The following is a 27,400-nucleotide window of genomic DNA, read 5'->3' as shown; positions in this document are numbered from 1 at the left end:
AGCAGAGCGCCGTATCATTCGCGGAAACCGATCCCTCTGTAAAATAGCCAACGAGTTGGCCGTCCGTATCGTACATATATGTATATATGCATGCGTAAGTGTATAGATGGGATAAGGAGCCAGTATACACCTGCACCATGTATATTTCATCACATGAGAAGGAGGTGGAGGTGGTGGAGGTAAGGAACCCAGCTGAGCGCAACGATGATTGCATTAAAAGAGGAAGCAAAAGAAGACGAGAGAGGTGGTTGCAAGCGCGGAGAGAGAAAGAGAGAATGGCACAACTATACTCGCCTTTGCTGCTGTTGCTGAGCTATATGAGATCGGTGGGCGCTATAGCGAGCCTCAGTCGGCCAACAGAGACTAACTCGTGCGCTCGCTTTCGGGATAGGTATACATTTACCTAATTATTACCCCCTTCTCGCATCATTTCATTCATCTTGTTTCATCCCCCTTTTGCGCACGCCTTGTGTGAATATACCGATGCTCGTCCAGTTTCGCGGTTTTTTTTTTTTTTTTTTTTTATTATTTGTTTAATTGTTGTTTCAGTGAGGTGAAATCGGTACAGGTGCTTTGGAAGAACTTTGTATTGTAGTACACAAGCAGCGGCGAGTGATTTTTTTCCGACTGAATACACACGGTGAGTTCAAGTTTGTTGTTTCAGTTTTACTTATGTATAAAAAAAAAATCAATGGATTGAGGAGCCTTTTTGAACTTCTTGTACTCGCACCAAGATCGGTTCCAAGTAATTTTAACACGAGCATGAAAAAACGAAAATAATTTTCGATGCACCGTCAATCTCCGTCAACTTTAGCAGGTGATCCCAAATTAACTTCAAACAGGGCAATAAAAGTGCACCCCTAGCTCGAAGCTTACGCAACACGTACATTTCGCGCGCTCGATTTTTCACGAAAAATGTTATCACGCCCGTCTTACCTTTGTTTTTTGTGTGTTTTGTATGTCAATGAGCGAAACCGAAAATAACAGTGTCGAATACATGTGAATAACGCGAGTACCGCTAGAAGATTAATCTTATCTTGTACGTGCGTATAGCGGTACTCTGCAGGCATTTGGATCGTCACGAGCTCGTAAAACACGATTAATTGTAAATTTTATTTCTCACGCGCGCGGCATCATTTAACATATAAATTTTTACGCTTAATTGCCACGCACGTACTGTTACACGTACTGCCGTAATTCCTCATGGAGTCTGAATTATTTTACAATTGCGAGAAACTGATCAACCGATACGCCAACTCCGGAAGCTTATCGGCTTGAAAAATTATACCCACGCAGATTAGGTAAAAGATGACGCGAACACGTTGCTATTGACGTATAATGTATATCCATACCCAAACGCCACTTGTCCATCGCGTTATTCCCAATTTCAAGGTATAATCTATATTTCCGTATTCAAAAGAACATCGGTATGAAAAAGAAAACCGCCCACGTCCTGGCTAATAATTCACAGATCCAAGCTACGGCGTTTCCTTGAAACGAGACCCTAATCCGATTCCCCCCTCCGATTGGTGATCCATCCGCGCGCAATATACATTCCGAGTACCGAGACGATCTGTGCGTGGGTTGTTGGTTCGCCTGCAAGTGCAAAGCTTCGGTACCGTTAATTGATAAAACGAACGACTCTGTACACGTAACGTTACAATGAAAGCCACACAGTCTCAGCGATCGGTATACAACTTGCGGGAGATAATTTCCACGGTTCATTGCGCGTCGTTTTCGCCGATCTGTCGAGCTTGCCCGAGTTTATTCATATCCACGTAAATGATCCCCGTGTACGATTTGTCGCTAACAAGGAAATGAGGGTAGTCAGTTTTATCGGTAAATTAACGTGCCGATCGCTAGTGTGTTGCATGACTCGTACATGTTGAAAAAAAAAAAAAAAAAAAAAAAAAATCGGCAGTTGGTGCGTGCATGTAGAATATACGAAAAATAACATGAAATATTCAACCACGCGCCAAGTCTAATTGCGTTCAACTGTTATCATTTTATGGCCCGAGTGCGGTGGTTATACACTCTTTGGGGAATGTGATCTTTATGAGTTTACTGCGCGAGTGACGTCATCGGCGATTACGATTCGATGATCATCGAGTAGTACAATGATAATAATGAGGGACGCTGTGATACCATATTGTATGGTTTTAAATGCAAAAAATCGGGAAAATGTATGTATGCATCGATCGGGAATCGGATATCACGTGACGTGTACAAGTATTCCCTCATATTTTGACCATCGTATATTACCGTATATATATCCAATTGAAATGAGGTTGAAACGGAACTCGGTTATTAACGATATTTTCTCATTCCTGCACCGAAGACAAAGAGCACGTAGATATACCCATACCGATACGTTCGCAGAAGTCGTACAGGTACTTTTTTTTTTTTTTTTTTTTTTTTTTTAACGATGTACCGAGAGAAGAGCCAATGGCGAGAAGTAACAACAAAAACTAGTCGGACGATGGTTGCACGTAGGGACTCGCGCCCAAGGTTGTCGAGCACTGTAAACCCCGTCCTCCTTCTCTCTCTCTGTTATTTGCCCACACCCATATTATATATACATGTAGAAGCACAATATAATCAAAGCTCTCATCCCCTGCACAACAATGAAAACAGAGGCAGCCTGAATTATCTTAGACGGTCACACAGATGCAGGCCTCGGGTTCCGCGCAAAATGAAAATCGTCCGTGAGAAAGGTAGGGACATTGTAGCAGAGCAGAGCCGCAAAGCTGCGTCCAAGTGGTACACACGGTGGCAGTAAAAAACGGGGTGTGCGTGTGTGTGTAGTTTTTCCCGAAACGACGCATTGTTACCTGGGAAATGTGTGCCATATCGGCGAATTCTTCCATTATGCAAGTGTGTACGTGCACTCTATAACCACCGGCTCAACAATAACACCTCTTGCGATCGATATATAAATCGGTACATTTTATATAAAATACGTATAGGTGACGCCAGACGAGGCTATATTAGGAAAAAAAAACCGCGCCGTATATACCATTCCCCTCTTTTAACGGGTTTTCAGAGTACCAAGTCTATATACACGGACTCCTTGAAAAGCCGATCGCACTTGCTGCGCTTTATGCTCGTTGCATGTTGCAAGGAGATATCATTGGAACAGTACTACCAGTGTGGCTGTTGTTGAAATACCAAGCACAAATTAGAATAATCGGCAAGCTGTAAACGTTTAATCGACTCTAGTCGAGGTCTCGGCGCAAAAGTGCAGATATGCCATCTGTGCAGGTATAGGTCTATACGACGACGACACGCTCTCATCCCCTAATTACCGTAATCCCCGCGAGCGCATACCTCTATATACCCTGCGGATGGTAGTGGTGCATGAAAGACAAACGGGTGCGGAGACGCTGACGGGAAGTCGCTCGAGATGAGCACCATGAGACTCATCTTGGTTGTAATAGCACAGCCATATAGTGTGGCCACGTTACACGGAGATAATAAATATATACATGCGCGTAGGAACAAAGTGCATATTTCGATCCTATATATATTATCCCCATGCGCGCGTGTGTGTGGAATTTCAAACGAAAAGAAAAATACTACACGCACGCCTCCTTGCGATGTACGGTCTCGAGGAAGATCGGTATTACGCGTACAACGGACCTGTTTGCACGACGAAAAAACGAAACAAAAAAATCAAACACGAACTTATAAAAACGTGCTTGCGCTACGCGTGTGTTGTACCGTGAGCGCGCGTGATTTATGAAAAATGAAGGAAAGACCGTAAAATACACGCGCGGAGATCCGAGCTCCTTCGATCGGCACGTAATGCATGGCCGCAGTCGATGATTGATGTAAGCGCGATGGTCTCTCGGTTGGTGTTTGTAAAAGCCCTCATCGGGTCGTACCCCGTTTGCGCGATGTGTACCGGCAAAAAATCGGCAAGCCGATTTACCGGTTTTTCGCGCTCGATTTAAGGAGACTCTCTTACTCGAGGCTATATCGTGCACAGTCGTATGGTGCACAAGCTTGGCTCGGGAACAAGTTAGCATCAGCGAGTCCGTTCCGCTCGCTCTTTTCCCCTAATCGGACGAAAGATCGTTGCTTCGGTGGCAGCCTCCTTCTCCATACGTATATATGGCTCGCTCGCTTGCACCTTCTTATCCAGCTGGAAAGTAGAACGTGCACTTATACACACACTGGCTTTCTGGCGATGGCCGTGAGCAGATTGCCGAGGAGGCGACCAGCCGAGCCATATATGCGGATCATTTAGGGGGAGGATCGGCAAGAGCGGCTTGATGTACAAATGCACACACTTGTATACATTAGCATCCACGTAGCGGTTAATATCCCCTATATATATGTTTCACGGTGTGGGTACAGTGTAAGATGAAAAAGAAAGATTTTCTCGTATCGCCGATGCACAATTTATTATACAATATCGAGGTAATATTATTATTTTAGCTGCGCTACCTGGAAGCGTATAATTGGCGTCCAAGTGTACAATGGTAATTCTACACCGCCTGTATAATCGGCCAAGCGCTCAAAGACATTGTGTTACCGTGTATCGATACAAAAGTGGTGTAAACACGTAATCCCGAGATTCTTTTGTTGGACTCGAGCGCGTGGATTCATCACTCGTAACGATTACAATAATTACAATGTATACATGCAGCTACGAGAAGCACGAGGTAAATACTTCCGAGATCGCGCAGTCGCTTGAGAATGACGGTAAAACGAAAAAAAAAAAAAAAAATTATAATAATAACAAGCCACTCAGAGGTCGATCTCTCTCGCGAAACAATCGGATTAGGTAAGCGCGGACTGCACGGCTCGCCGATATGTAAATCGGCGTGAGGCCGGTGGCGGTATTGGCTCTCGATCGGCCGATTGTTTTAGCGAAACGGCGTAAACAAGCGATTAGTTTTTTTTTTCCTTCCGCGAGCGGGTGTAGGTGTACACTTTGGTCTCGAAATAACTTTTACGATCGCGGCGTTTAGGTGATACGTGTCATTAAGAGCACCCGATCGTCAAGTTTTCTGCGAACACCCATACCGTATAGTGTGACGCTCGGTTTTTTACTGTCGCTTGGCAAATGTTTGCTCTCCCAATGCCTCGATTAAAATTACGATTATCGGTAATGACGAAATTTTTTAATTACTTCGCTGATAAAAAAAAAAAAAAAAAAATCATCATCTTTTACGTCCGTTTGATTATGTTTGCGGAGATGATCGATCATTCGGGAACAATGGTTTATGTACAATATATAGTGATTGTCCACGCACTTAACTTTTTCAGCCATATTCCAAACTCTTTACGTGATATCCACCTGCGTGTTGTTCTAAAAATAATTTTATTTTTCCTTGACAACTCGTTTGTATATCTTTACACCTTATCTATTTTTGCAGTTTTTTTTTTCTGTCTTTCTTTCATTTAACGCTAAAGCACGGCCATCAGCTACAGATTGAATAGCTTCCGCACCGAATGAAAAAATAATGTACTTTTTTTATTCTTTGCTCCGAGATATAAAATAAAATAAAAATAAAAAAATCAACAACAAGCTAAACAATGCAGGAAAAAAAAAACCGTCCCAATGAAGCCCTCCTCGTATATATCTATCATCGAGGTGTGGACGTCTAATATAAGTATAGATGACGCATAATTGGAGATTAAAAAAATAAGAGAGAAGCATACGTCAGCTAATAATTGGACGATTCGTTTAATAGGAGGGTATACTAAAAGATCGGCTCGCAATCATGGAAACTCAACGCAACACCGCGTAACGTTTTCTACGCGCTTTGGGATGAAAAATAGAGGAAGAAAATAAAAAATGCCAATAATCCGAATCTCCGCAATAGCTCACAAGACAATAACAATTATACGACAAGATCGTCTTTCCTATCTTCCGCGGCTGCACGATCGCAAAGGTCCACCATCCGAGCGGATGGCCAACTTTTCATGCCCGTGAGAACAAGGCCCGCTTGCTTGTGTACACGTAAATATACATATATTTATATGTATATATCCCCTTTGCTTTTCTATTTTATATAATACGTACCTCCAGCCCGGTCGCCAAGACCTTCTCAGGTCGCAGCACACGGCGCGAGTTCACGCTCTGATTTGCGGGACGACCGCCGGCGAGCCCCCCATGTCTCGGATGAAATTAGCCACCCCCGCGCTCTTCTATCTCCTCCTCCTCTTCTCCATGTAGATTTTAGATGAACGTTTGTTTTCAATATATGTATATGTATATCGAGTGTAGACAGTATATGAGAAGGGAGAAAAATAGAAGAAGAAGAAAAAGTACAGTTGTATATCCCGACACGCGACTGTCGTTTAGCGGTTCCCCCGCTGCTGTTGTGACAATCGTGAATTTAGATCGAGGCCGCGCCAGAGCCAAGACCCGCACGGCTGTAGCTCCAGAAATACATTAATGTACATATACAGGTGCACGTCAGAGTATACATTAAATATACATATATAAATGTGTGCGGGTAAGGAGGAAGATTACATTGCGCGTTACATTGTTGCTCGGCTCACTATATATTGTCCTTCCTTCCTTCCTACGTTTTTTATACCTGTAGTATACCCGAGGTGCATCAGAGGGACTGGTGAGTTGTAACCCTATGGAGAGCTGTTGTACCGATAAGATGAGTTGTCGATACTTGATTGCCGTTTTCAGAAATGGTGCAATGTATATATATATGTATACATAGAGAGCGGTTCGCCGGCAGGATTCGTAATTGTGTAACGTTTGCGTAACCCGCTGCACGGGATCGGTGAATCACTCGAGACTTTGAGAAATGATGGGCGCCTTGTACTCGTTGTGGGATGTTTTTTTTTTTTTTTTTTTTTTTTTGCAAGTAGTTGTTGTTTCCTCCGATTTTCTCGATTTACCCACCAACGCCGCTTCGAAACTACGTTTATGTACGTATGTACACGTACTAAATCCACCGTTCATGCGATTTTCAAAGAAGCGTACCCACTTGTGTTTACCTCGTATCTTTTTCTCCGTACACCCCGTAAAGTCGGAATAAATTACTTTTCGAACTAAAACAGTCGGGCCCGGGTATAGAGAGATCGGCATAAGATCGGTATTGGTCGAACGACAACCCAGGAATGTTCACCAATAGAGTTGTTATCACCATAGTCACGCGCTGGGTTGGACGATCGCGAAGGTGCAGTTTTCCAGATATAGAGTGCACAAATAGGTGGGTGGATTTCCTCCTCCTTCCCTCCCTTCTTCGATGCAAATTATTGCGCGTGTTTTAGCACATAACGGTATCACGTGGAGCCTCCTCCTCCTTTAGTGCTCGTTTCCGTGGAGAGAGATTCGCTCGGAGGTGATATATTGTATACGTATACATATATGAGATATACCGGTATGATTTTCAAGCGCAACTGTCTTTGCTTCTGCGTGCGATAATCCATGGTATATATAACGAGTAGGTACTATGCTAAATAATATTTTTTATCCTTAAAGAAACACATCGGGTGTATTGTAAAATGTACGTGTAAAATCGTGGCCATGATATGTATTTCCGATCAGTAGATACAGCCTAGTCGAGTCAGACGCCGATGTCCGGCAGGTCTGACCACAACTTGGTCGATGGCGCAATTTCACTTGCGGAGCATCAATTGAAACAATGGTATTTTTAGAGAACCGATGATCCATCACCGATCGGAGATAAACAGTGGCACACGTGGAGTCGTTGTTATTAATGTACCGACTGATTGAGCTGTACCGATTATAACATGTGCGTATAGGTAATACCGATTAAACTTACCGGAGAGCGCGTCATCCTTAATGACGATGATATACATACAATTATATGAACAACATCCTTCTTTCGACTCTATTTAAGCGAATTGAGCTGGATTTGAGTTGATTGGGGGTTCTACGTCGCATAAGGTGATGATGATGATGATGATGCCTACGTAGTCGTGGGTGTGTATAAATTGTAAAATCCCACGCTAAACTCTCTCTCTCTCTCACTCGCGGTTTTGTAGCTCCAAAAAGTTTGCCTGTGTAAGTTCCAGTTTTGTAATATATCTTTGCAAAAGAGTTGCTTTCACCAGAAAAATAGTTTAAAAAGAAATGGAGTGTACCTACAAATGGACAACGAGTTTTAGTCTCGGGTGGAATGATTTTTTAATTTTTTTTTTTTTTTTCGGGTTGTCGATACAATATTTGCACGGGCAACGAGCAAACGTTTCAGTATTGCAAAACTCCTCTACTACGAGTATCCGGTGGTTGTTGTTTTTTTTGTCGCTCAACGCGATGATGTCACTACCATCGTTTCGGCAAACATTTGCAACCGAATTGTTCGAAAAATGTTAAAAGGACCCGTAAAATGCAAATTTTGGACATTCGTATACCTACCGATTTCGCTCACATTGTATTTTTTTAAACACCGAATCATACTCGGCGAGTTTTAAACTATGGTTGGTTCCAAATTATTATTTTTTTTTTTCTAATCACGAGTGGTAGGTATATATTTTTTTAACGAATGCAATAAACGTATGAGGGGACGCGTGAAACGTAAGCAAATATCAAGTCTCCGTAAAATACTGCCGTACAAAAAAAATGACATGTATACCGAAAAAGAAAAAAAAGTAAATAAATGTAACGACCACGCGAAAACATGAAAAAATAATGGATGTATATTTATGAAAACGTCGGTCAAAACGACGTACCGGCAACTCGTCCGAGTTTAGGTTACGCACATACACAAAATAACTTAAAACACACGTCGTCGTCGTTGTCGTTAGCTCCAAAATACCTATACTGGCTTCACTGCGCGAACCAAAAATACGTTATTTTTTCAAGACTGCTCCTTATACGCGTACGAGCTGGAAAATGAAAAAAAAAAAAAAAAAAAAAAAATGTTTGCCTATTCTTGACATGTTAACTGTTTCTCCATTCAATTCTCATCCAAAGCAGTTTTCCACTCTCCAAGTTTTTAAATCAAACGAAGCCAGGCTGTGTAATCCATACTCCAAGGCGGTAGGAAAATTTTGCGCTTCATAAACAATCGTACATATATATATAGGGCAAAGGAGAAAAAAAAAAAACCTCACTACTGCACACATGTGTATAATAGCACTTGAGCGCCGATGTTGGGCTCGCAGGTGTTTCCACCTCGCGAGAACGAGATCTGTGTCAGCGAGTGTATATACACTCGTCTTACGAACGACGCTCGTGCGTACGAGTGATTGCAATTTTTTTTCTTCCCCCCCAAGGACAAAGGAAAACCAAATTTAAAATGACGCAGCCCCGAAGTATAATATAATCGACATAGACGAGCTCCAGTTTACGAGTATCCTTTTCGTTCGGTATGAGATGAGGCAGGAGCTGCATGATCTACGGTTGCTCGCATTAAAAAATAAAAAAATAAATAAAAAAAGTAACACTCGTATAGTTATATACTTATGTGCACTGGTATTCTCCGCAGATATGGCAATGAGTATAAAAACGGTCCTCGGGACGAACGAGTTGACGGACAGGAAGGCGGGACTGTTCCGGGCTCTGGTGGCCGAATTCCTGGGGACGATGCTGCTCAACTTTTTCGGCTGCGGTGCCGTGATGACTGGCAGCATACTGGCCATCAGCTTCTCGTTCGGTTTGACCGTGGCGGCGGCCATAACGGCTATCGGCCACATATCCGGCGGCCACGTCAATCCAGCGGTCACCTGTGGTATGCTCGCCATCGGCAAGGTGAGTCGATTTTTCCACGTGGAAGCCACCCTATGGCGGTTGGACTAGTAGTAGTTAGTAAAAAAAAAAAAAAAAAAAAAAAAAAACACGTTGAAACGAGCAAAAACACAGTGAATTATTACCTACAAGTTTTCTAATGAGAAAAAAAAAAAAAAAAAAAAAAAAACTAGGTGCCCGTTATCCGAGCATTGCTCTACGTGGCGGTCCAGTGCGCGGGGGCGATAGCCGGCTCGGCGGTGCTGCGCGCCCTGTCCTCCGAGATGATGGAGCCGAGCTTGGGGGCCGTCGAGCTCAAGAACAACCTCACGCCCGTCCAGGGTATGGGGGTCGAGTTCTTCCTGGCCTTCATCCTCGTGCTCGTCGTATGCGGGGCCTGCGATCCGGGAAAACCAGAGAACAAGCCCCTCGCACCGCTCATCATCGGACTCGCCGTCACCATTGGCCACATCGTCGGCGTGAGTACAACCCACATCTTTTTTCAACCACCGTGTTTTTACAATGTCGCATTACCTTTTTTACCTCCTCCACGTGGCTCATTGTTGAACCGATCCCCGTCTCGAATTACTGCGCGATTGAATCAACGATACGGGATGATTTCCGGGTCGTTAAAAAAAAAAAAAAAAAATTTCAGATCCCGCGTACGAGCACGGGTATGAACCCGGCACGCGCTCTAGGCGCCGCGGTGGTCAAAGGTGCTTATCCGGACCATTGGCTCTACTGGGTTGGACCGATTCTCGGTGGAGTGGCAGGTGCGCTTATCTACACCCACGCGCTGGGACCAGCCAAGGAAGTCGAGCTACCGCGGTCGTACACGACCGTCGCTACCGAGGAGAAGGAGGTATAAACGATGCACACACGTGGAGATGACTTGAGAGTTTTTTTTTTTTTTTTTTTTCTTCTTCATTTAACATATATAAAACATCAAGTGCTGTTGATGCCTTTTTCTTTTTCGTTCGTTTGTTTGATTGTGCGTGCCTCGCTACTACTATACTACTACTGCAACTACTTAATTGTTTTTTGTTTATGAAGTAGAGCACGAGTTCTTTTTTTTTTCTTCCTCAAATACACGTTTTTTTGATCAATTACATAAATTATTAATACCCTTCAATTGTTGAAATTTTTATTTTTGCTCGTGGACACGATGGGTTTTAAAATACGATTTCGTAGCAATTTTTCATGCGCGCGAATAAACGTTATCTTGTTTCGAGATCAAGTTGTAAATCGCGCGATTCCCGTAAAATCTTCTTACAGTTACATTTCACTTGCAAGCGCTTGAGGAGGAAAAAAAAAATACACGCATCAGACGTTGGTTGCGTCGACCGAGATTTATTTTTATTTTCATTCATTTTAAACTTGCACCTCCCATTTCCCTCAAAGCATTGAATATCATGTTTATTTAATATACATTAATACATCCCATTTCAGAGACATTAAGACGGGGATAAAGACGTGTGTCGTTGTTGTTGTTGTGGATAATAACAAATTAACAAAACATCACGATTTTTCACGACAAACGTAAAAAAGTAAGATGATTTCCTGTTACTCATTTAAAATGAGCACTGCAACACTTAATTGTTACGTGGACAAAAATACCTGCACACATTTTTCGCATTACATCATTACATGTACACCGTTTTTCACAATTGAATGGAATGGAAACATACAACTACTTTATCATCGAAACCTTAACGATCACAATAATACACAAAAAAAAAAAAAAAAAAAAAAAAACCAAGCTGGAACCAAATAAAATTAAATGAAATGGTATGAAAAAAAAAGAAAAAAGAAAAAAACTGAGCGAGCAATTCTGTTTGCCCCACAGCGATTCGAGTACATTGACAGCGGACGGGGTGGCCTGTAAACGATCGCAGATAAAAAAAAAAAAAAAAAAAGGCAGTCTGGGAGTGTAAAGCAAAAAATCGCACGAAAGAAAAAAAAGCATCACAAGCGATTCACCAGCTATAAACAACTCACAGCACCAAAAAAAAGGGCTCATCATCCGCGTCCGTTGTTTTGCAGCTCCAGCGGCTCACGAGCGGCAGAAAGGGAGGCCAGCCAGCTTGACCGCCGTCCCTCGATCCTTGAACTACGGCAACGTAAAACACGACGACAAAAGCGCAGTGTCCGGGCAATCCTCGCTCTATGCGCTCACGATCAAAAATCCCTCGATGCTACAATATATAATGCTCTTCTCCTTCATGGCCGCTTTTTCAACCGAGTGAGGTTTTCGCTCAATTTTTTTTTTTTTTTTTTCATGTCATTTATCTGGTAAGTTTCACCTTGAATGATGCAGCGTAAATCTTCAACTCAATTATCATTACAACCACTAAAATATAATAATATTGTGTATACTTATGAACGTGTCATCTCTGCTGTAACAAATATTTTTACGAATTAATCGAAATCAATCATTTCTTCAAGGGGTGAAATAACACTGATGGACAAAAAAATTACCATTTGCTATAGGTAATTAGTATATTTATCAAAGTTACAAATATTATTCTCGCATAACGTGTATATTTTTGTATAATCGTTCACGTACAATTAAGTATAATGTTGAAGCTATTTGAAATTTTCTTACCAAAATTTTACTCTTTCAAGTACGTATTTGCTCAATATATTATACTACTAATAATTCATACTATATCAGTACCAGAGTATGTAGATTAATATGAGTTATCACATTGTATTATGACCTCGTCCTGTTTTATTTTATGGATTTTTTTTTATTTAATAGATCATTATTACTCACTAATGTTTAATTTATAATCATTTATGTATTTATTGTGTTCGATATCACGAAATAGTGCAAGTAAGAATTTAAACAATGTCGTAATAAATACCTTTGTAAAATACGTTTTTTAAATGTCACTACTCTTCATATATTTATATGCTTTATTATTGTATTTGATGCATTTTTGCTTATAATAAAAAAAACATTTTTAAACTAAAATTATTTATGTAATTTTACAACTTATAATGTGTAAAAGTATCTATCTAAAATGGGATTGTAAGGCAAATAGGAGCAATGATTTTCACTGACTTTTTTATGTAATGCACACCACACTTTTTTATTTAATTTAGAACTTAAGGTAATAATTATTTACTCACTGTTACATTTCATTTTACATACAATATTACACAATAATTGTATCACCGAAAAACAATGTACATTTATAATAAGTCATTCGCATCAATTCTAACGAACTTAAACAAAAGCTTTTTTTTTTTTTTTCTTTGTTTTTAATATACATTAAACAGTTAACTATTTTAGTAATCATTTGTCAAATAAGTCGCCAAAGTTTAATATTTAAAATATTTTTAAATTTACTTTTTTTTGTTCATCAAATTTTTCATGTGTCATACAGTAACTGCAATTTAAAGAGAGAAATTTTTATTATATGAAAAAAAAGAAATAAAAATATACGAATAATAAGAGTCAATGCGTGACAAAATTTTACTTAGAGTAAAGTATTTTTATTAGTTCATGTCTTTTTTATTCTTGTCTACATATCAAATAAAAACTATTAAAAATCTTAGAAGCCTAACTTTATTAAATCCAAATAATAAAGATAAATGTATTATAAACACTAATATAAATTTATTTTCCTGAATGTATTTCAACATACAGATCGCAAGAAAAATTGAGATCCAACAATCGTGACAGCAATCGTGACATGATATATTTGTTCCCAAATTTATAATTTCATTGTCTTAATATAATTCTCTTACTTATACATGAATATTCTTTTAATCTATAATGTCAAATTTTACGTGTGCTCACGAATTACATAATAAATGATAAAAATTTTTATATAAAATTTATTTTTAAGGGAATGGTTCAGCTATGTACAAGGTCTCGGTGGATCAGCTATTTTTTAATGCAGATGATTAAAATTCAATGATTTGTGTACAAATTTGGCGCGTAGATAATCGAAAAAACACCACCTTTTTTCTTCTTAAATCTAGAAGACGAAAAATGTTACGTTAAATCGCACAATCCAGTTGATATTTGTGGAATGCGTGTACGCGATCGTGCGTTCAGATTTGCAACACGAACTTTTTTGAAATATTACAGTACAAAAGCCTTTGTCAAACAGACAAAAAGAATTCACAGATTGGAAAAAAAATTACGCAAATTCCAAACGAGTTAATGATACAGTCATCACTTCACTTCGAGGAAACCAGTTGATCTAAAAACTTAAATCAGTTTGCAAAATCTGCAAATGCACCACTGTTTAACTGTCAGTAAAATAGCCGATCCCATTTTTTTATACGACTTACGAATCATGCGATTTCGTAAAGGTGAAACTTGTAATTCATTCAATCCATTATTTATCTATAATACAAACTATTTGCTTAGCACATTTCGACTTAGCCTTCCATTTGCGACAATTTATCTTCTAAACTGTCTCTACTGTCCGTGGTCTCGTTCAAATTGATTGTATCGTTTGCAACAGACAATTCAATAACCGACTCGTTAACGTTTGACTGTTCTTGGCTTTTGTCTACTTCCATTTCCGTCACAGATGCCTCAAATATGTCATTCGTGTCCGACAGTACTTGCGTATTCAGTTCAGACAATTCAGCCTCTGACCTTTCGACGTTCTCGCTTTCATCCACGCCTTCGGTTTGGCTTGTTTCCACATTAGAGCCTTCATAATCCATTTTCACTTCTTCTACTTGCGCTTCTTCGAGGTCATGATGAGTGACAATAATTTTGAGTTGAGGGTCCTGATGTTCAGTCACTTCCTCTACTACCTAAAAAATTATTCAACAAAATAACGACATGATGATATACGTACACCATTGGATTCAAAATTATTCACTTAAGAAAGATAGATGCACACCTGTTCATGTGGCTGCTCCAATCCTGAACTGATGACGATTTCTTGGTCCATTTGCTCTTCTGGCATAGTTGACGTCGGCACTTCGGGCTTCGACTCTTCCTGCGTCGTAGCCTCCTCAACAACTTCAGCAAAAGTTTTGAGCGATGACGCCTCGTTAACCGTTGTTATTCGTGTTAAATTATTCAAGACGGTTTCCTGCATTTTGACGACAGAGTCCGTCGAGTCGAGAATGTTACACAGCTCTCTGCTCATTTCATCGACATCATGCTGGCTTTCTTCGGGCTTGATGATTATGATCTTAGCATCCTCGATCGATAAATCATCTTTATCCTCGAAATTCGTTGAGGTTTGCAGCACTCCCTCGACCTTTGACTCTTCCTGGCTTGAAATTGCAGTAGCTATTTCTTCCTCGACAGCGCCTTCTTTACGATAGGACGCGTCATCATTATACTCGCGCTCCTCATCGTAAATGCACTGCTTGCGCTTGACAAAGACACGCTTCAATGGTAGCGCCTGCTCGTCATCATCGTCATCATCGTTTCGCTCCGGCAACATCTCGTCAGCATCGTACTCGTGCTGTTGAGCATGTTGCTGATTTTGCGCTTCGAGTTCTGCGATTTTTGAATCACGTTGCTTCAGTGCTTTCTCCAACGCTTCGATCCTCTCTTTTGATTGATCGCTGTTTCCACTTGTTTCCTTGAATGTTCAACGTATGTTTTTAATTAACTATTCAATATTATTCAAACGACCAAATTATATTGCTCAACTTACTTTTGGCCGTTGTTGTTGAGATTGTTGCCGCGATTGTTGTGGTTGTTGTGGTTGTTGTTGCTGCTGTAGTTGCTGTTGCTGCTGTTTCTGCTGCGTTTGTTGCTGTTGATGAGGCGGTTGTTTTTGCTGCTGTTGCATCTGTTTCTGTTGCTGTACTTGCACTTGTTTAACTTGCGGCTGCTGCTCAACTCGGCGAATCGGAGTCATAGGAGTAGGCACTGATTTCGCGGCGTTATCTTGACTCTCAACCAGTTTTAATAATTGTTTCGTGTCCGGAGATTCAAGCAATAAATCATCAATGTTTTGATTCTTGCCTACTGGCTTTTTCATTACGAGGCGTTTCACTACATTTGCAGCGGGTAATTTTGCTAGCTCGGCAGGATCCACAGGTGTACCGTCAGCGTGCATGATTACCTCACGCTCCATGTTGCCTTGACGGATTATTCTACGCAGGATGTACCGTTTCGTGGACTAAAAAAAAATTAAAAAAAGAAAGTTGTTGAGTGATTTTATATATATATATACAAATGGAAAATCCATAAAAAAGGCATGAAATACAATTAATACCTTAGTGCCGGATGTAGACGGGGTAGCCACGGGCTGTTGTGGAGAAGTAGTTGGAGTTGTTGGTTCTTGAATAAAATCGCGAATGGGACCTGTAATAGCACCCGACATGTCTGATCCAGCAGGCCGTTTAACTATAATTCTCTTAATCACCTTGACGGTATTTTGAGAAGTGGATGCCGAGGATGAATCTATTTTTTCTTCTTTCATGACAGTTGGCATGGTTACTTGCTTAACTTGTTGCGATTCTTTGATCTGCTCAGCACTTTGGTTCTTGAGCGGTATCTTGTGCTCCTTGAAGACGGAAGCAACAATTTTCTGCACCTGAGCTTCGGTCTCATCCACTCTGCCCTTTTGCTGCGACAGACCTTCTTCCTTTATTTGCTTCGTGCTTATGACTTGAGGAGTAGAGGAAGATTTCGGCTTTACAGCTTCTGCTGGCTCTGATCGACGCTGTATCGGCATTAGGGTTTTTATCGTTTTCTTCACAACGTTGCCATCTTTGCCTCTCACATAAACAATTTGCTCCTTCTTATTCTCCTCATCCTGATCCAGTGTCTCTTCTTCTTCATCTTCAGCAGTCTTTGACTTATTCACTCCTCTTTGCATTTTTTTAGCCTGATACACATAAGACGAGGGTGGCTCGTAGTCGTCGTCGTCATCATCAGAGTACTGTTCTTCTTCTTCTTCTTCCTCCTCTTCTTCGGTATCCGCGAGCTTTTCCTTGTTCTCTGGGGGCAATCCGTCGGGTCCCATCTTTTCACCCGCCTCGATGTGTTGTTTGATGTGAGTAACGTAGTCGGCCCTGTTACGACATGACTCCTTGCAAACATTGCATATCAAGCCCATACCTGGCCGCTTGATGTGCGTAAGTTGATGAACTTCGAGGCTCTCTTTGCGCTTGAAAGCCTTGCCGCAGTCCTCGCACTGGTGTCGCTTTTCGACTAAATGACTGCGCATGTGACGCGTCAAGTGGTGCGAAAGAAGGAACGAGCGGGGGCATAGCTTGCACAAATACGGACGATGTCCAGCATGAGTGGTCAAGTGACGAGCGAGCTTGGTGCTTGTGCGGAAAGCCTCTTTGCAGTACTCGCACACAAACGACTTATCCTCGCTATGCAGCATTTCGTGTCGCTCAAGACCTGAAAAAGAAAAGGATCGATTCAGTTTTTTCTACTTTTAGTTGTTGAAAAAATTTAAAAACTGAATTATTTAATATGAAATTACTTTGTTTGTAAGTAAATTGCTTGTTGCAGATGTTGCACTGGTAAGGCTTAACAGCGGTGTGCATGTTTTCCTCATGCTTATCAAGATCCTCCCGAGTGAAGAAAGAGCGATCACAATGGACGCAAGGGTACTTCAACTCTTCCTGATGAATCTTTTCGTGACGTGCAAGTAGATTCGCTCGCGAAAACTGCCTGTTGCAAATCTGACACGAATAGGGTTTTTCCTCGTTATGAGTTGTCATGTGCTTGGTCAGGTCATACTTGGAGAAAAAGGAACGATCGCATTCAGTGCACTTGTATTCACGATCCCGTCCGTGAGCTCGTTCCATGTGAAGCTGAAGCGATTGGAGCAGAGGAAAAGTGCGTTCGCACTGATTACAAGCATGCACGCGGATCTCGCCAGGTTCGAGCTTTGACTCGTCATCATCATCTTTAGCGTTAGCATCGTGTTCACCCTCGTAAACCATGTCCTCCGGTTCCTCGTAATACTCGTGGCGCTGTTGAAGTTCCTCTTTTTCGCGCAGCTGTTTTTCCGCACGCATATCTTCCTGTCGTTGACCTGAGGTCAATAAGATTCACAATAAAGTTAAATTGCATTGTTTGGTCAATTTTGTTATTTGCAAGATAAACTTTAACAAACCAGCAAGAACATTTTCTCGTCTGTCTCTGTCGCCATTGTCCAACCGAGGCTTTTTAGGATCATTGGGACTCCTTATCTCTATCTTTCTCTTGGCAGTACCCTCAGATGAATCGGAGGATAGTAGTGGAAACGGTCGTGGAAGAACTCCCGATATGGGATAGGCACGTAGGGCTTCATCTGCCTTTTTGCATTGCTGCTTGAACTTATAAGATCTGTCCAAATTGCCACGACAGTGCAAACAAATCATTTGTGGCATTCCATCTGCAGAGTACACCTAAAAGTTGAAACAATTCACCATTTAGATCATTATTAAATTTCAGATTTCCTAAACGATTAGGCTTTTTAAACGACAAAAATTGTTGTATCAAGAGAAAATGATACAACATATTGACTTATTTATTCTTACGAGTAACAACTGTAACAAGTACATCAGTACATGTCACAGTTCTGTTAAAAAAGGTAACAACCTACTTTATCCAAAGAGCCATTGACTCAAGCGACTCTTGGAGTAGGTATGTTAATTATCTTAATTAGTCCTGATAAATTTGTTCAAGTCAATGATTGCTTTCGTGGAATGGAATTAAAATTATCAGCTAATGCTGATTAGGAAAAAAAAAAAAAAAAAAAAAAAAAAAAATAAATTTCTCCAAAAGCGTAAAGAAGTTTCTCAACGCAATAACAACCACGTAAACATTCCAAGACTCCAAAATGGTGAAATTACGATTTCTTGGGCGCCAAGTTATCGAGCTATGTTATAACCTAATATGTTGTCACCCAAAAAACCGTGATCGTACCCTCTAAAAGAACATCATTGCACGAAAAAAAAATGTTCGAGATGGATGAGCAAATGTGTCGCACAAAACTGAGTTATAATTACCTCGATGCCGACGCAGGACATGATCTGCAGGGCGAGCGGGACATTAGAGGGCTTGCTGAGCTCGCGGTCGTAGATGAAGTTGAGCGGCTCGGTATCCGTCAGGCAGAATCTACACACCCGCCTCGATCTCAACGGGGCCGGCCTGTTCTCCATTTTTTCAGCTTCTCACTCCTGGTGCGCTTTTAATGTTTCGTCTCAAACTGTTGGGCCAGCACGGTAATAAGAATAACAGTCAAGCAAGTGTAAGTATACTGTAGTTACGGTATGGGCGCTGAGCGCACACAGCTCCAAAAAGAAAGAGAGAAGAGGAAAGAAAGCGCGGCGAGACGCCGGGCGATCGGTCGGTACGGCTGTCCTCTGCTTTATCTACTTACGCTTTGCCTTCGTGTTCGTGATGACGACGACGATGTCGACAGCGTCGACACTCGACAGAGAAAGAGAGAGAGACCCTTCGACGCTGTCCGGCTACTGCTTTCCCTCTCTTTCTTGCTTCTCTTTGGAGCAAATGGCGCCGCTCGCGCGTATCTCTCACACACCCATGTGAACACGAGGAAAAGTACCACGAGTAAACACCCTCGGGCGCCGATGATGACGTCTTGCTTCAGGAGTCTCGTTTTCCCGGCGAGCAGATATATATGTTGTACTTATCCGAGATCGTTATCGAAAACCGCGAGAGCGACGCCGCCTGTAATGGATACACAGCACCGCGCACACCAGTACCTATTATGGCTGCTGCTGTGCTGCTACCTTAGAGAATATATACACGGAGGAAGCGCTTCCTCCATGTATATATTCTCTAAGGCTGCTACGATGATATATATAACGGATGTATGAAATGTGTTGTACGTTGTACCTAGCCAGTTGCCGCTCGAGGATGCGACTAACTGTTGAACGCGGTACACGATTGACCGCTCGAGGAGAGGCCGATGCTGCTGTGCCTTCCTGGTAGGTACGCGCGTCTCTCTGCAGGCGTCACTTTTCGTGGTCGAAATTTATATGTATATGTATATATTTACTATTATTTATCAGATCTGCTGTTGCACGACGCCTAGCTGACGATACCCATCAACGATCCTGACGATCCCGGTATCCAACTGGCGCTGCTGTGCTGACGCCGAGAGACAGACGATGAAAACGACTAGACGACCGACCTTTTGCTCTACTGTTGCTTATTAATTCCTTCTTCCAACTATATGTTGCCCTTTGAGTACCTGAGTAGCTCTTCTGGTAACGGTAGTACCGTAGTATACCGTGAGCAAAAGTTATACCCACTTCCCACTAATAGATCTATAGCTCGAATCTAGTGTTTTAATTTCTTGTTGTCAGCGCCATCTAGCGTCGTGATTTTCGGTCCACATCCATCTAGGGGAAATCATCTTGAGAAAAAAACCCTAGATTTTAGTGCTATATATATTCGACCTAGTGTCTTATTACTGCAGTCTTCGTCCAGAATGAGGCCTTTGATCGCAACGCTAGATGGCGCTGTATCGAGAGAATTCTGCCGTACCGACGGCCAACAATACACAGGGAAGATACCTTTAACAGGTAAGTTGATCGTCGGTACGACAGGGCCCGTATTTATTCATCAGTACCGACAGTACGATCTCTGTATAGTGATTTCATTCTTGCGGAAGACCCTAGGTCAAATATATATAGTACTAAAATCTAGGGGTTTTTTCTCAAGATGATTTCCCCTAGATGGATGTGTGCCGAAAATCACAACGCTAGATGGCGCTGACGACAGTTCATGATGCACAATTTAAATGACTCAAATTCTCAAAATACTTTGTTGACGTTATAACTTCTAACGTCGTTAACGATTTAAAGTTACAAAATTAGTCCGGTACTTACCTATACTCGTATCCCATCCCGATGTCGTATTGTTAATAAGTACAGTTTTCTTTTATTTTAACGCTTTTCCGTACGATTCAGTGAAACTCAGTCGTGTCGAACTATCAATGGACATGGGATACTCAATTTTTAAAAGTGTCCTGGGGATACTAAATTTCTCGTTTACAGAATTTTATCTCTGCGACGTAGTCAGGAAAAGTTTGGGATACGTGCCCATCTTTTGGGCACTAATCGACGAATATTACGCAGTATCCAACAAAGTCAATAGTGGTGACCAGCAGTTGTGGATGAAAATAGTTTCCAATCCAAGCGTTTACGTGATAGCTGTCGACTTGATAATCACCTTCCTGGCTGTCCACGTGTTCACAGCATTGTCAATACTACTTGCATTTAGCATCGCATTCATGGCGTGGATGAAATTTGGCAGAGTACGAATCGAATCTTCAGGTTACTTGTCAGCAATACTTCCTGGATTTGGTAAAGGTATCAAACAGCACAGAAAATTGAGATTATTGATAATTATGCTTTGCACGTTGCTGTCTGCCCTGTGTCTTGCCATCAAGTTTGAAAGTTTCAATATAGCAATGGCAGCTGTGATTTCTTTCTATATTCTCTATGCATTTGTGGGAGAAAAAGAGTTCAATATCTTATTGGGAATTGTAACATTCAACTGGCCAATTTTGTTACTATCGATACGAGTCAAGTATCCAATTGCTGCATCTTCAAAATCTAAGTAGATCTTTGTTAACACAGAGAAAACAAGTCTTTAAGACATATTGCATTATCAACATGTATCTGTATGTACTAAGTAATTAATGCTCAGAGTATATTTAAAAGATTTTTATTGTCAAGTCAGCTTGCAGTCAAGTACAACCATGTGATATTTTTGTAAACAGTCAGAGCAAATACAAATTAATTTTGTTATTTGAACAGAATTTTCTAACTGCTGTAAACTTGGATGAAAAGATGTAAATATTTTTTGTGATTGCAATATTTATATCATTTAAGATAAACGACTAAAGAATTTGAACTGTATTTTCATAATTAAACAAAAAATAAAACCTTATATCAAATAGCCTCAACATCTTTCAAATTCCTATTTTTTCAAATATAGTCAATAATACTTAATATTCGTATTTAAGAAAAAAAAGTATTGATTTCTACATGCACAGGTAGATTTGTGGACAAACAAAAATATAAACCTTAAAAATCTTTACCACCATCATGTTTCAACTTACATTTCATGAAAGACAAACCAGATTTAGCTGACAGTAACTTAAAAAAGAAAAATTTGTAAAAAACCATGATTGAGGACTTACTTATGATATGTCATCTGCCTGAATCTTTCAAATCTTTTCCAGATTTAAATAAATTTAAAGAAAAATAGTAAAACGTTTAATGTAGAGAAACACATTAGTAAAGAAATAAACAACAATAGTGATGTGTTAACAATATGAAACTTGGTGCAGTCGAAATTGAGAATCCATTTTCATGAGTAAGTCAGTGATCTGAGCCAGTCCTTCTGGTGTCTCGAAAGATTTCAAAGGCTTCCTTGGAGGCCCCAAATTAATATTCGACGAACGAGCTGCCATCGCTTTCATAGGTGGAGCGGCATTACCTGTAAAGTATGGCACGATGAGAAACAATTCGTTGTGAGGAGTAAGTACATGTAAGATGGAAAAAAAAAAAAAAAACCAAATCACCATTGTTCAATGCCGCTATCGAATCCACGAGATCCGACCACGGCTTCTGCAACTCTTGAGCCTCGCGGTAGCGTCCGCTTGCAGCTGCTTCGTAAATCTTCATCACAGTCGTTGGACGAACACTCACAGCGGTTGGCATGAACGTATCTATCCCCATTTGGACGTACGCGGGTAAATTCTGCTCGAAACAATAATCGGATTTTTCATGTTCAAGAAAAAGTGCGTAGTTATTCGCATCAAAAATAAATTAAAAAACGGCGCTCACGTGATTACTGGCCACGATGACTTTGAACCGGTCGCCAGCGCTGCGTACAGCTCTTGACAAATCGTCCAAGTGCGCGATGGCAAATTTAACCCCGGCAAACGAGGGTATTCGATCCTTGCAGAGTGTGAAAAAGACCTCGTCCATCGCCACTGGAAAATGAGAAAAAAAAAAAAAAAAAATGTTAATGTCACCTTGTTGTTATTATTTTTTTTTTTAAATCAAAGATAGACGTCGCAATAATGTTGTATCTCACGCGTGACGCCCGTAGCCAACGGGGAATGGTAGTAGAAGAGCGGCGTGTCCGGTGCAGCTTCCCCGACCTCCTTCAAGTAATCGATCAGCTCGGCCACGGTCTTCGGCTTGTAGTAAAGCTCGGGCAGGCATAGCAGAGCCTCCGCCTTGATACTTTGCGCGTGTTCGGCCTATGTGCGACTTTTCATTTTTATTCATTTACTTTCCCCCCCCCCCCCGTAAACAACAATTGATAATTACGAGTCTCTTGACGTCCCGCAGATTCGTCCCGCCGACTTGGATCATCAGTTGCTGCTTGTTGCGTCCAACGGTTGCTTGCCCAACGGCCTCCGACCAAGCGTCCGCTACTTTCATTCTTTCGTCGACGGTCATGGCCATCCCTTCGCCGTAAGTTCCATTGACTACGTGACACCGGGAGGATTAAATGACAATTAGTTGTCTTTGTGGTTTGAGGGGAGGGGGGGGGAAGAACTTGTGAAAATTATACTCAAGACGCAGCCGAAAGAAGATTTTCGAAAATACTCGGCGATTTGAGGAATAACCGACAAGTTCAAGCTTCGGTTTCTGAAAACGGATAGAGGATTTAATGTATCATGATGGTGGAAAAAAAGAAAGAAAAAAAAAAATGTGCAAATTTATCGTGAAATTCGTCTTAACTCGTCGTCGTTGAATGGCGTAAAAGCAGTGGCTATAACACCCTTGAAATCGAATTTCTGCAAACACATGTTTTGTAATGTACTAAACGTGATGTACTTAACTTATTTGAATAATGTATATATGTTTATGGAAAAACTCACCGGCATCGCGAACCCTTGATTTTTGTGCCAATAACAATAATTCAAAGTCAGATGGTATCAGCAATTGTGCTCGTTACACGATGGTCACGAGCAGACTAGGTACATATATTATGGAGCTGATCTAGCTTCACTCTGTGCCAGTCAGTAATTGTCATACTCACACGCGCGTGCCGGCTATCAACTCGATAAGATTTAACACAACTTTTTATCAACTGACTATGAAAACATTTATTGTTATCATTATTATTATTTTGTATAGCTTTTTAATAGTTTCATTGGAGTTGTGAAGTTATTTAATGTACAATGATCGTTAATTCATTTTATTTGTAAATACATGGCACTCTTGCTAAAATGAACGATGAAAAACTACATTTCCGTAAGTTGGTCAGAGAAAAACTGTATCCACGTGTATACACTACAATAACGTATCGTTATCGACGCGGTGTCGGATAAGACAAAAATGATGCTAACAGCTCCGATGTGGCTATGTAACGATTAAAATTCAAGGTTGCGCGAATGGTTTAAAAATATATACATACATGACCATTGAAACTCGAAAAACTTGTGAATAACAAATCTTAATTATTGAACAATATTAAAGTCACATGGGTATACATGAAATACAAAGTGAGTTTCCCTAAAAGTTTGCGGACTTGAACTTGTGCAACAAACTGTTAATTTGGTTTTGACTGAGTTCGTTAATGGCCCCCAGTGGTTCTCGCGACGGTCCAACTTCAATGGGACTCAACTGGGCCATGGCTGCTTTCATACACACTATAGGGTTACCTGGGAAAAAACAAAAAAAAATTAATTTTCCTTGGTTAAAACGAAAGGTAAAAACACGCGCGGGTGAAAAACTCATTGGTAAAATTTACCCAGCCGAGCTAGACCCTTGAAGACCTGCAACAGCGTCTCCTGCTTCGCTTTCGCGTTCTTGTAGTCGCCATCCCTGCTGTGCTCGATAATGGCCCGAACGAGCTCTGGAAACAAATTGGCAGTGCTCGGCATGAACGATTCGATTCCCACGACACTCGCTGCAGGTATTATCTGAAAATATAATACCCACGAATATATTCAAAGCCCCACCTACTTTGTGTGGATCAATATTGTATGTACGTATATGGTACCTCGTTGCTGCCAAGGAAGATGGTGAAGCGTCGATTGTCGGCTTGAACGGCGTGCGAAGCTTCCTCCAGATTTGTACTTGTGAATTTGATGCCCACCAGGGTTGGTATCCTGTCGCCAATAGATTCCAAAAATCTGCCCATGTGTACTGGAAAAGGGTGAGGTAACGTGGATGTCAATTGAAAATATGAAATAAAACGAAAGAAAATTAAAAAAATTCGACTCGCGTACTCGATACTTTGGACATGTTGGGAAAGTGATAGTAGAGCAGGGGAGTTTTGGGTGCCGCGTCACTTATCTCGGTCAAGTAATCGAACAATTGATCCACGGAGCTGGGCTTGTAGTACAATTCCGGTAAACTCAAAATGGCACTCACACCCAAAGATTCGGCGTGACTCGCCTAAAAATTTTCCACCAAGTCACTCCTCGTCGTTTCGTTAAATGGCGTTATTTACAAAAAAAAAAAAAAAAAGGACCATTATTACACCTACGAGATCTTTAACGTCAGCTAGATTGGTACCCCCGATCTGAACTACGAGGTGTTGGTCGTTGATCTTGGCAGCTGCTGACCAGGCCTCCGCTACCTTTTTTCTCTCGCCTACCGTCATTGTCATTCCCTCACCTGTTGTGCCATTTACTGTGAACAATACAACACTCTTATACTATATTTTAAATAACAATGTGGCGATGATGATGATGATGATGATTTCACGTGTATTACACAATTTTGGTGACTTACCTAGTACACCGGTTACCGATTTGGATCTCAGGTAATCGGAATACCGCGGTATCAGGCTAGCATTGACGGTCCTTTTGCTTTCATCGATCAAAGACAAACGTACATCAGTAGAAATCACTTGGCAAAAAAACTTATGGATTAATCTACATGTGCAATTAAGTACCTGTCATTTTTGAAGGGCGTAAACACCGGGACGACCAGACCTCTGTACGCGTAACGTAATCTCGACTGCATTGCACCTGCACGGACAATCGCGATGAATGAAAATTAGCGGAAAAAACAAGAAAATTGCACGGGTGAAAGGGTCCTTTTATTGCAGAGTTATTTAATGTTTTCTGCAAAGACGACGTGGTTCATTGCGAATACCGTCATTTCGGATGAAAGCCAAGCAAAGTGCAGCGCCAAACTGAGGAGCTCGAAAGAATGTAACAAAACCAAGAGCAACAAACCCTGGCTTATGCGTGTTATCGCTGATGGGCGCGCATCGCTACGTTCAGCGCGTCTGAGCTCGTAACTTGGCTGTAAAAGACAAAAGTGGTGCAGGTCCTTATCTGCGCTTTTTTTCTCTCTCTTTTCTTTAATTTTATCGGTAACGCGATAAAGCTCGTGTGCGGTGTTTCGATCGCAATGTACGTTCGTGTATTCGAGTCGCTATGATAAATAACATTGCAGAAGTAGGAACAAAATTTATACTCTCTTGCCGGGAGTATTTTTCCTCGAAATTCCAGACTAGCTTTTTTTTTTGCTCGCAACTGTCGATGTGGAGTCTTTTTTTTATTTGTCGCCCAGACAAAGTATCCAAAAACTCATTATTTATTCTTTGGAGACGAGCGACTCAGGAATGCACCGTAAATTTTTGCACAAATGAAACAAAACAATGTATCGTTTTAAAGATTCGCGAGCGAAACTCGCTCGTCCACGTTATAACCATGCTGTTAGATTCTATGTATGGAAATCCACCCACGCGAATTCCTTTTCTACCCCCGTAACGACGTACGAAAAATTTACAAATTATTTTTTGTACTAGCGTCGATTGGTGCTGATAATAACTTTTTTTTTTTTTTTTTTTTTTTTTGATACGTTGCAAGAGATATGATCCAGCTTTTTTATTATTTTATTTTTTATTGTAAATTTGCTACATTTATCGCCATTTTTTTTTATCTAAAAAGAACAGAAATACTCGTGGGGCATCACGCGTTATTATTTAAATAAATGCATCTAATCTCGCTCTCGAACCAAGTAGAATCATTCCGATATTTGGTAAGGCACAAAAACACGTCCGATCATCGAACAAAAATTCCTCAAACTAAAGAAAAACCTGTTTAGCGCGATGACAATCTTTTCTTTTAAACGAAAAACAAAAAAAAGTAACGTACAATGCCTATATATTACACTCACAAGCTCAGCTTCGAAACATCTTTAACTGATATGAAAAAAAATTACCTGCATTGGCAGACACAACAAACAGCTCAAAACAACCGCAAGGAATCGGCCGGCTGACCAACAAACGTCTTTTATAACGGATAACTGTCCTCTGGATATGCAACATAGAAGAAAAAGAAAAGGAAGAAGATCGGTATGTAACCAATACCACCACATTGTAATGTTACGTACCGTACGTAAATAGATTGCATATCTGTATTGTAAGTATATATATATATATATATATATATATATATATATATATATACCCTGTATTATATTATGGTTACATATATATGTGAGCTCGTCGTTGGCTGAGTGGTTAGCATGCTAGCCACCGAAACAACACAGTTCAAGGGGTCGTGGGTTTGATTCCCGGTCGGGGTACTCAGATTTTTTCTGATGGTTCTTGCCGGGTATCGTGAATACATGAAACCGACTTAGGATAAAGATTTAGTTTTTAAGATGAAAAGAAAAATAAAAAAGCGATTGAAAAATAAAGAATTGTGACGAGCTCTCGATAACCGGTCCTACGTGACCGGGGAGATAAAAAAGATATGATATGCGAATAATAAAGAACGAAAATGTAATGACAAGCGAAAATAAGAGAAATGTATATAATGA

The 27,400-nt window shown here is 40.8% G+C and overlaps 4 protein-coding genes across 10 annotated transcripts; 1 reads left to right on the top strand and 3 right to left on the bottom strand.

Annotated features, from left to right (window-relative positions):
* The first annotated feature begins 357 nt into the window (after positions 1–357).
* LOC106643222 (aquaporin) lies at positions 358–11,941 on the top strand. 4 transcript variants are annotated; one of them, XR_016292883.1, is made up of 7 exons: positions 358–391; positions 550–640; positions 9,432–9,694; positions 9,865–10,149; positions 10,326–10,532; positions 11,120–11,217; positions 11,517–11,941. XR_016292883.1 is itself a non-coding variant. In XM_089589877.1 (6 exons), exons 3-6 carry the CDS (start codon positions 9,434–9,436, stop codon positions 11,756–11,758), a joined length of 798 nt encoding a protein of 265 aa, XP_089446003.1. In that variant the 5' UTR covers positions 358–391; positions 550–640; positions 9,432–9,433; the 3' UTR covers positions 11,759–11,941. The 4 variants fall into 4 exon arrangements, 2 of the variants coding, with proteins under 2 accessions (XP_089446003.1, XP_089446004.1); XR_016292884.1 differs by having other exon boundaries at positions 11,714–11,779; XM_089589877.1 differs by lacking the exon at positions 11,120–11,217 and having other exon boundaries at positions 11,714–11,941.
* Positions 11,942–12,744: 803 nt separating this feature from the next.
* LOC106643221 (uncharacterized) lies at positions 12,745–19,806 on the bottom strand. Of its 3 annotated transcripts, XM_089589874.1 has the most exons (9): positions 19,476–19,806; positions 18,997–19,307; positions 18,623–18,822; positions 17,746–18,019; positions 17,107–17,664; positions 15,883–17,021; positions 15,316–15,786; positions 14,545–15,240; positions 12,745–14,455 (listed from the first exon to the last, which is right to left on the bottom strand). In XM_089589874.1, the coding sequence occupies exons 3-9, from the start codon at positions 18,773–18,775 to the stop codon at positions 14,069–14,071; spliced, it is 3,678 nt and encodes a 1,225-aa protein (XP_089446000.1). In that variant the 5' UTR covers positions 18,776–18,822; positions 18,997–19,307; positions 19,476–19,806; the 3' UTR covers positions 12,745–14,068. The 3 variants fall into 3 exon arrangements, with proteins under 3 accessions (XP_089446000.1, XP_089446002.1, XP_089446001.1); XM_089589876.1 differs by lacking the exon at positions 18,997–19,307; XM_089589875.1 differs by lacking the exons at positions 18,997–19,307; positions 19,476–19,806 and having other exon boundaries at positions 18,623–18,943.
* Positions 19,807–21,298: 1,492 nt separating this feature from the next.
* Positions 21,299–23,681, bottom strand: LOC106643244 (N-acetylneuraminate lyase-like). 2 transcript variants are annotated; one of them, XM_014358293.2, is made up of 8 exons: positions 23,491–23,681; positions 23,351–23,406; positions 23,181–23,257; positions 22,934–23,094; positions 22,695–22,863; positions 22,442–22,590; positions 22,177–22,354; positions 21,299–22,091 (listed from the first exon to the last, which is right to left on the bottom strand). In XM_014358293.2, exons 1-8 carry the CDS (start codon positions 23,494–23,496, stop codon positions 21,919–21,921), a joined length of 969 nt encoding a protein of 322 aa, XP_014213779.2. In that variant the 5' UTR covers positions 23,497–23,681; the 3' UTR covers positions 21,299–21,918. The 2 variants fall into 2 exon arrangements, with proteins under 2 accessions (XP_014213779.2, XP_014213780.2); XM_014358294.2 differs by having other exon boundaries at positions 23,351–23,391.
* A 371-nt stretch (positions 23,682–24,052) lies between these two features.
* Positions 24,053–26,860, bottom strand: LOC106643253 (N-acetylneuraminate lyase). The gene is made up of 8 exons (XM_014358309.2): positions 26,798–26,860; positions 25,518–25,873; positions 25,355–25,431; positions 25,107–25,252; positions 24,847–25,015; positions 24,618–24,763; positions 24,366–24,537; positions 24,053–24,276 (listed from the first exon to the last, which is right to left on the bottom strand). The coding sequence occupies exons 2-8, from the start codon at positions 25,586–25,588 to the stop codon at positions 24,128–24,130; spliced, it is 930 nt and encodes a 309-aa protein (XP_014213795.2). The 5' UTR covers positions 25,589–25,873; positions 26,798–26,860; the 3' UTR covers positions 24,053–24,127.
* Positions 26,861–27,400: the final 540 nt, after the last annotated feature.

This window comes from Copidosoma floridanum, unplaced genomic scaffold (genome assembly GCF_036245765.1).
Source record: "Copidosoma floridanum isolate Cflo_tuat_1 unplaced genomic scaffold, Cflo_Japanese_pri ptg000009l, whole genome shotgun sequence".
Taxonomy (NCBI): Eukaryota; Metazoa; Arthropoda; class Insecta; order Hymenoptera; family Encyrtidae; genus Copidosoma; species Copidosoma floridanum.
The sequence above is the reverse complement of the archived record's forward strand: the minus strand, read 5'-3'. Positions and strand labels throughout refer to the sequence as shown.